Source organism: Leptonychotes weddellii, chromosome 8 (assembly GCF_054177405.1).
Source record: "Leptonychotes weddellii isolate Sample4059 chromosome 8, ASM5417740v2, whole genome shotgun sequence".
NCBI lineage: Eukaryota > Metazoa > Chordata > Mammalia > Carnivora > Phocidae > Leptonychotes > Leptonychotes weddellii.
In genome coordinates this window covers 47,926,762-47,936,548 of record NC_138376.1, presented here as the reverse complement: position 1 = coordinate 47,936,548, position 9,787 = coordinate 47,926,762, and the positions used below count along the sequence as shown (strand labels likewise).

Genomic DNA, 9,787 nt, shown 5'->3' with positions numbered 1-9,787 from the left:
CTATAAATTTGTGATTTACAGCTACAAAATATTTCAATATTGCCTAGTGATCCTTCTATTTTTTCCTAATGAACATTCTCTCACATTTTCCTCACTGTTCACTTCAAGTCTTGTCCATTCTTGTCTTTCTTTCAAACTCACCATTTCCCTAATTATCCCCTATTTTACAAAGAAAATAGAAGATCCCACAAGGTAAAATCCTCAGATTTCTTCCACCACAGTCACAACCTTAATAATCTACAATAAACTTCTTTCTTTTCTCCTACTTGAACTGTATTCATTGACATATATTTTCTTCCATACTGCTTTATTATCTCCCTATGTATACTTTCCTCATGATTTAAACAAGATCAAGTCTTTTTCATTTAAAACAATTTTCCAACAACTTCACATACATATTGAAATATTAAAAAAATGTGATTAATGTAATCAGATTTAGAACTCCAGCCCAGTTTTCTCTCCTATGCTTTCATCTGTATATACCAGAAATCTGAATACTTCTACAAAGATGTCGCTCCAGTACACTCCAAATTTGCTGTATGTTTAAGTGATTGTGACATATCCTTACCCCTTGCCATCTTGTTTCTGTATCTGGTCCTCCTGGATTTCTTTCCCTCTCCTTAGTTAGGTCAGCAGCCTTAAAGACCTTATAATTATATAAGGTATACTATTATATATAATAGTATAATTCTACTATTTCAATATTTCTGGATTCCACCAGTGTTGTTATATTTCTACTGCCTCTGTATTAATCAAGCCATCACTGTTGTTTCTGTAGATTAGTATGACTGACTCCACAAATGTCTCGACTCCCCAATTGTGTCCACCAAGCCATCACCCACCCTTCCAATAAACTGTCATTAAAATAAAATTTGCTGTTACTAATCCCTACATAAAACTTTAAGGTTTTATTTTATAAAAATAAATAAAATAAAATAAAATAAAATAAAACCAAGAGTTTCCAAGAGGTTCTCCATTTTTGCCCTCAGATAAAATGTGAGCCCTTGTTGATAGTGCCTTCCCCTTCTTAATATAATCTCTCTCTAAATCAAGAGCTTATATTTTATCATGATTTATTTTTCCTCTACACTTAGAAGCTCAACTTCTCTTACTTATTCAGAAGTATCCAATGTCATGCTCATCTCAAATCTTTAGATAGATATTTTCTCCTAGAATACTCTTCCCTTGACAGTTTTCCCAGGTGATTTCCTTTTACTGTTCAAGCTTTCTCTTGTGTCCTATTAATGTCCCTGCTACATAGTCTCATAGTTCTCTAGACTATTATTTTCATAATTAATGATGTTGCTTGCCTAATAATTCTGTTTCCTTCATTAAGTTCTTAGTTTTTCACGTTGATATCCGTTTCACTTGGTCACTGATGAATTCCTTAGCATATTACTTTGCACATAGATTGGGATCACATATATTTGTTTAAAGTATTCTTAAATCTTAGCAAGATTATTCATTTATATTCAGAAGTTATGACTAACATATTTGAAATGAACATGATCATTCATAACTTTTAATTCTAGGAAAGTTATAATTTTACCTTTTCCGTATGCATATTTTAAGGTAATATATTACTTATATGAATTTATATTTTATAGATTTATAATACTTACAACTGAATTTTAAAAGAGGAAATTTACAACTCAAATTTAATTTCTTTTTTTTAAAAGATTTTATTTATCCATTTGACAGAGAGAGAGAGCACAAGCAGGGGGAGCGGCAGAGGAAGAAGCAGGCTCCCCGCTGATCAACGAGTCAGATGTGGGACTCTATCCCAGGACCCTGGGATCATGACCTGTGTAAAAACCAAGAGTCAGACCCTAAACCAACTGTGCCACCCAGGCACCCCCAAATTTAATTTCTACATGATCTAGAATGGTCATTAAGAAATTGGACTTGGGACACCTGGGTGGCGCAGTTGTTTAAGGGTCTGACTCTTGATTTTGGTTCAGGTTGTGATCTAGGGTCCTGAGCTCAACACCCCTCCTCCACTCTGTGCTCAGTGTGGAGTCTGCTTAAGTTTTTCTCTCCCTCTCCTTCTGCCCCCCCACCGTGCTCTCTCTCTCTAAAATAAATAAATCTCAGAAAAAAAATCAGATTTAACATAAATATTTTATACGAATTAACAAATTAATTACATCATATAATGACATAGATCATCTAACAATATTTAATTGACAGTCAAGGTATAGTTAAAAACAGTGGGTTTTTGAATCTGACAAACCTGGATTTTAATCCAAGACATGACACTTACTTGCTGAGTGAAATTGGACAATAACAAAACAAAAAGCTATCATTTATTGAATGGCTTGTATATTCTTATATAGTCTAACTCAATCTTCAATACTACTGTGTTAATTTAATACTTCTATATTAATTTCTTTAAATGAACATATTTAATATAATATATTCTTCTCTATATGAGTCTGAAGGGAATTAAAACCCATGTGGCCTTAAACTGTGATGATTACAGGGGTTTTTTTAAGATTTTATTTATTTATTTTGAGAGAAAGAGTGCATGCATAAGTGGAGAGGTTGGAAGAAGGGTAGAGACACAGGGCGAGAGAGAATCTCAAGCAAACTCCATGCTGAGAGGGACTCAGGGCTTGATCTCACAACTGAGATCATGACCTGAGTGGAAATCAAGACTTGGAGGCTTAACCAACTAAGCCACCCAAGCACTCTTATGGTTTTTATTATTAATCAAGTACTGGAGTGATTTACACCGAGAAAACCCTCAATGAGTTGTAGTTATTATTATTTTTTTTAATTGGGTCAATATTAAATCTCAAAAATCTCTGTTTTTTTTTTGTTTTGTTGTTGTTTTGTTTTTGGTGGTTTTTTTGTTTGTTTTGTTTTGTTTTGCCTCTGGGAGTAATGATGCCTTCCAGACAGAATTAATCCCACCCACCCACCCCCACACACACACCAGTGGTGTGTGATGAAAGAGAAGTCAGTACCATACAACTTCTATTTATCATCCTTGCATTATTCCATTTTACACTTCCTTTTCCTTCTTTGCCTACTATACTCCCACATTTCTGCAGAAGTTGGGTGAAGTGTCATTCTGAGTTTAATTGTTTACATGACAAAATTTTCTAGAATATCTTGTATATCTGGGAGTTCCCACCTCCTGGATTAGAGGAACATGATTTGTCACCAACAGGTACATTATAGCTTATATTTATATGAAAATATTACATGAACATTATATTTAAATCATTTTTGTTCTTATTTTATGGATGGTGTTTTTAAAGTGTTCTAAACCTAATCAAGAGGAATACTTATATCTGAAGAAAATTAAAGCCACCCATAAAAGAAGGATCTTGATTATTCCTATATTTCAGTTTTGTTGAAGCTTGGTGTAAAGAGAACATACAAAATACTGCAGTAAATTGCTGGTTTAATTATGTAACAAAACCAAAACATTTCAGAAGCACATAACTCTATAGACAAGGATGAGATGCAGCATATCTTCACCACATTTTTTCTGGCCTTGTTTCACAAACAAGTCACCTAGATGGTGGCGGCACAGTCCTTACAGAAACCAGCTTAGAATTGTCTATATCTTTAAGTAACTTAGGAAAAACATCACTAATAGTGTATATTTCTATGTTTAAAGGGATATTTAAACCAGGTGAACTCCACTGTTGATCAAAATCCACTGTCACCAATCCATTTGTATTTTGGGATTAGAAGAAAAGCCAGTTCCCAGGATCCTTGAACAAAATCTCTGCTTGGAAATTTTCAGCAATGCTAAAATCCATTTTGCAGCAATTTTTAATGACACTTTCATGGCAATAAAATACGATTGCCCAAAATGATTAACAAGTCAATTATGCTTCTGAGCCTAGTGGTTCTTCATAGCACATTTATAAATGGAAAAACAACATGTAAATGGCAATTTGTGCAAGAATGGCATATACAGCCATTATCATATGTGGTGAATTGGACACTAACAGAAAACATCTGCATGGACTTCTATGGAGATTGCTGGTTTGGGGATGTAAATACTAAAATGAATACTTCAGGCAATCAAGTTGTTTCCCAGATTTGCCCTTTACAAATTCAATTGGGAGACATCCTTGTAATTTCTTCTGAACCATCTCTTCAGTCTCCAGAAATAAATTTGATGAATGTTTCTGAAGCATCATTCATTGACTGTCTGCAGAACACCACAACTGAAGATCAGTTACTTTTTGGTTGCAAACTAAAAGGAATGCATACTGTTAATTCTCGGTGGTTGAGTATTGGGACACATTATTTTATCACAGTAACAGCAAGTGGTCCATCGCTTTATCACCTGGGGCTACGACTAAATGTGACAGTGAAAGAGCAGTTCTGCCAGAAATCTCTGAGTTCAGAATTTTGCTCTGGGCACGGTAAATGTCTTACTGAAGTTTGGAGCAAGACATACAGCTGCCATTGCCAGCCTCCATTTTCTGGAAAATGTTGCCAGGAACTTGATGCGTGTTCTTATAAGCCATGTGAAAATAATGGCATTTGCATTGATAAAAGAGGAAAATGGAATGAGCAAGGATATGAATACATCTGTCACAGACCATTTAAAGGTAAGATTATTTTTTTAAAAAAATAACATAATTCGGGATGCCTGGGTGGCTCAGTTGGTTAAGCATCTGCCTTCGGCTCAGGTCATGATCCCAGGGTCCTGGGATAGAGTCCCCATTGTGCTCCTTGCTCAGCAGGGAGCCTGCTTCTCCCTCTGTCTGCCGCTCCCCCTGCTTGTGCTCTCTCTCTCTCTCTGACAAATAAGTAAATAAAATCTTAACAAAAATAATAACATAATTCTATTAAAATAAGAAAATAAACTGAGTTCACAAACTGTTACTTTCCAAAAAACAAACTACATTTCTAAAAAATTTGTAGATTTTTTAGAATGGGCTAAATTTGGAATCTGGACATAAAATTCCTATCAGGCATTCTCTAAAATAATTTTTTTGCTTATTTAAATAACAGGGATTTTTAAAAATGTATATTTTACCCTGAAATACCTATTTTAACATCTTTCTCAACATTCAGTCTTAGTGTCTCATATATTTAAAAAAAACACTATCAGAATAGTATTAGTCACAGAATGAAATTTCCAAGCTTATGGTATTTAGTTTAAACAGTTCTGGGTGATAATGTAGGAATTAAGTGTGAATCTGAGCAGAGGAAGATAAAGAGGTGTGTGGTTGTGGGGAAGGCATGAAGTTGCTTGGAAGAATTGGAAAAGAAAAGATAATTGTGAGCCAAGAGCAATGTTCTTTTTTTTTCTTTTTTTTTTTTTTTTGAGAGAGAGAGAGCACACATGCATGAGACCTGTTGGGGGAGGGCCAGGGGAGATAGAGAGAGAGAGAGAGAGAGAGAATCTTAAGCAGGTTCCATGCCTGGTGCAGAGCCCAATGTGGGACTCAATCTCATGACCCTGAGGTCATGACCTGAGCCAAAACCAAGAGTAGGTCACTTAACAGACTGAGCCACCCAGCTGCCCAAGAGCAATGTTTTTAATGGATGTTGATGTGGCCCTATAAAGTGATTAATAGATAAGAGTGGAAAGGAAGGAAAGAACTTGATATAATTGATAAACTTGGTTATAATAAACTAAATGAGAGGCAATGATGAGGAAAGGTTGTAAAAAAAAGGACATTTGGTTAGTAGATGAAGCCAGCAATCTAAAAACAATGTAAACTATACTACCTGAGACTGAAGTGAGGATTTAAGGGAAAATCAACTATCACTACTTGAAAGTTTACTAGGGAATTTGGGTCATCAGAGGGAAATGAAGAGAAATGTAGGGAAAAATTTAATCTATAGGAACTTATGAAAGAGTTTCTTTTACTGGGAATTTAGAGACCTGGCATAGAGAGTTACAAAGGTAATGGGTAAAACAAGGAAGACCTAAAAAAGGGAATTGCTTGATGCATTTTGTAATGATAGTATGGGAAAACAAATAACAGATTGGTAGTACATTTTGGTCAAGAGAGAGGAAAGAGGGTGAGCAGTAGATATGATAGAAAGATGAGGCTCAGAGATACAACTGTAGATTTTTTTCAGGCAGGCTTTAGGGGACTTCAGAAGGTTTTTCTTCTGTGTGCCTGGGAAGACTATACTGGATCCAAGCTTGAGAAGGCTGTATAATAAAATATCCCAATAAACCCTTGTAGGTTCTAAAATTCACCTAAACCAATCTTTCAGAGTAATTTTAGACTCTGTGGTAGGGAAGTAAGTACTAAGACCATTTCAGAAGTTAATCCCAGCAATATCCACTGAACATCCTCTGCCTCTAATTGGGATCAAATTCTCATTTTATTCTTACTGGCATTGGTGAACAAAAATGTAAGTAACCCCAAGTCTTCCTGGAGGTTTTCAGATAATTAAAATTAAGACAGGTCATGGGGTACCTGAGAGGCTCAGTTGGTTAAGCATCTGCTTTCTGCTCAGGTCATGATCCCAGGACCCAGGGATCTAGCCCTGTGGCAGGCTCCCTGCTCTGCGTGGAGTCTGCTTCTCCCTCTGCCCCTCCCCCTGCTCATGCTCTCTCTCTCACTCTTTCTTTCAAATAAATAAATGAATAAAATCTTTTAAAAAAATAAAATTAAATTAAGGTAGGTCAGCAAAAAAGTGAAAGCAGTCAAATTGCTGATTTGGGGTGAATGAAAAAGCAATTTAATTGAGAGATCCTAAAGCATACATTTTAGTTTGTCCAAAGTATTTTAAACAATGTTTAGTTAGAAAATTTCTACCATCTATCGGAATATTAATTGGCATATATGTCATATGTCATATGTCATAGAATGCTATTTCAATGATTTTATCTTAGTTGTATACTAAGGTGGTTTGTTTTTACCCAATGTTTGTTTGTTTATTTATTAGAAACACAGCCATAGATAATTTAAATCATTAAATGTTAAATACCATAATACTGAGCATATAGCATAATACCACTTTATAATAATTGTTTCAATTTTAAGTCTCAGATGATACAGAAATATGTAGAATTACCAAAGAAATTGAGAATATTAACTGTATTAATTTGCTAGTGATGCCGTAACAAAGTACCGTAGTTTGAGTGGCTTCAACAACAGAAATTTATTTTCTCGCATTCTAGAGGTTAAATGTTAGAGATCAAAGTATCATGTAAGCAAGAATGGTTTCTTCTGAGGCCTCACTCCTTGGTCTGTAGATAGCCGTATTCTCCCTGTGTCTTCCCTCTGTATGTGTCTGTATGACCAAAATTTTTCTTCTTATGAGGACGGACATCAGTCACATTAGATTAGGACCCACCTTAATGACCTCATTTAATCTTTATTACCTCTCTAAAGATCCTGTTTCCAAATACAGTCAAACTATGAAGTCTGGAAGTTAGGATTTTAAATATGAATTTTGAAGGCTCACAACTTAGCCCATTCCACTAAGATTGAAATAGGATATGTCCTATTGAACATTCTCTTGTTAATTTAGTTTTTGTACATGGAAATATTTGGCACATAATTATATTTACCTAAATTTTTATTGTGTTGGGGTTGTTTGGAGGTAAATGAAGGAAGAAGAGTTCTGTATTATTGTGGCAGGGCTGTCAGTCTATAAAGAATTTGAAAGGAATCAATGATAATGGCAAAAACTGCTTACAAATTAAATTAAGGATTCAGTTAAAATGGAGGGGTGGCTGGCCTATTGCTAAATTATGGGCAACTGTTTTATAGTAACATGTGTCCATTTGCCATGCCCTGGAATTTTCTAGGCACATTCCTCTACAAAGGATATTATGAGCTGATTAACTGCATAGAAAAGTATGCTATGAAAGGTTATGGTATGTGATATTGTAGGACCACAATAGTTTATATTAGTGAGATTTGGAAACCTGATAGAACAGATAGGGCAAAAAAATGTAGAGTTTAGAAGTTGGTGCATAATTTCTGAGAATCCAAGTAGCCTTTTCTCTTTTTCTCCCCCATAATTTCAGATTTTATTTTATTATTTTATTTTATTATATTGTGGAAAGAACACTTAATATGACATCTACCCTCTTAATAAATTTTTAACTGTACAATAAAGAATTGTTGACAGTACACACAATGTTGTATAGCATATCTCTAGAGTTTATTCATCTTGCTTGACTAAAACTTTATGACCAGGTTTCTCTTCAAATGGTGTCAATTTTTTACATTTTTCTCTTTTGAATTATCACTTTGGCCAGGTGATAGGGCTAAGACACAATATACTTTTGAATATGTCACTTTGTAAATTCCACTGCAGGACTACCACTGTATGTTGAAGAACTGATATGTACATATATTAATATTATCTAATGTCAAAACATGATTAACAAATTAAAATTATCATGAAAATCATCTAAAGCTCAAATATCAACAATCAGAAAAATATTTGAATACTGTAGTGTGGGTCGGAAGATGGAAAAGGCTTAGTGAAGATGTCAAGCTGATTGAAATTAATTTTTATTTCAATTTAAATACATCATCATGAAGTTTTATTTGTTTATTATTTTATTATTTTATTTATTTATTTATTTATTTAGAGCACTGGAGTAGGGGGAAGGGCAGAGGGGAAGGAAGGGATTTTCAAGCAGACTGTGCTGAGCACAAGCCCGATGCAGACCTCAATTCCATGACCCTGACCTGAGCTGAAATCAAGAGTGGGTCACTTAACAGACTGAACAACCCAGATGCCCCTTATTTCTTAATTAGAGTTACATTTGACAAAATTTTGATCATCATTATTAAAGAAATTTGGGGAAAATTAGTGACCATAGTTAACTATATACAGTGTAAATATTTTTAATCTAATTGAAAAATTAATTTTCTTTCATTTGAATAGGCATAAATTGTTCAGAAGTTATTGGCCAATGTCAGTCACGTATCTGTTCCATGGGAATTGTGGCAATATTACTATAAATAATTTCATCTGTGAATGTGGTGAACCATTTTCAGGTAAAAAATGCACATGTGTATGTATGTATATATGCATGCATACAAATCATTTTAATTTTTGTCTTATTTGCTTCAAATTAAATTTGAAATGTTTCATTAATTATTGAAAAATGAAATTTTAGAGGTTCTACACTCTGAATACATTTTAGGGATATGTTTAATCAGTTTGGTTAACAATTAAATGATCCTGCTAAATATTCCATATAAGACAAGTTTTGGACACCAGTTGACAAGTTTTTCACCATGATAAAATATATTTTGTTCTTAAGTTCTAAAATATTTTTAGACATAGTGCACATAATTTGCATAATTTTGCACATTTTGCACATACTTTGCATAATTATATCTAACTTATTTCCTTATGTAATGTCATTACAGACAAATCCCATTTTATGAAGAGTAAAAATTTTTTTATTTCTTCTCAAATGAATTTAAAGATGTGGAATGAAATCACTGTTTAAATCAGTACTTTCCTAACTATTGATTAAATGTTTAAATAATGAAAATATGTTTAAACCATTCTAGTCTCATCTTTAAACTCTTCTACAGTTTTACATTTTCTGGGAAATATAACTAATTATCAGTGTATCTGACCCTCTTCAAAATGCCTTTAAGCAGTGGTGTCTCCAGCCACAATTAGAAGACACCTACAGACTCCTTTTGTGAGAGTACAACAAAAAGATACATGTCTAATAATGCAAGATATGTTAAGAAAAAAAAAGAAGAAGAAGAAGGTAGCGGGAGGGGAGGAATGAAGCGGGGGAATTCGGAGGGGTGGACGAACCATGAGAGACGATGGACTCTGAAAAACAAACTGAGGGTTCTAG

General features: G+C 34.1%; 1 protein-coding gene across 1 annotated transcript in view; it reads left to right on the top strand.

Moving 5' to 3' along the window:
* Nucleotides 1-3,769: 3,769 nt before the first annotated feature.
* Nucleotides 3,770-9,787, top strand: part of LOC102746527 (protein eyes shut homolog) — a 119,205-nt gene continuing 113,187 nt past the window's right edge. The window contains 3 exon segments of the mRNA XM_031033397.2: nt 3,770-4,580; nt 8,848-8,892; nt 8,895-8,960. Of these exon segments, the coding sequence (XP_030889257.2) occupies nt 3,830-4,580; nt 8,848-8,892; nt 8,895-8,960 (862 nt within the window). The 5' untranslated portion in view covers nt 3,770-3,829.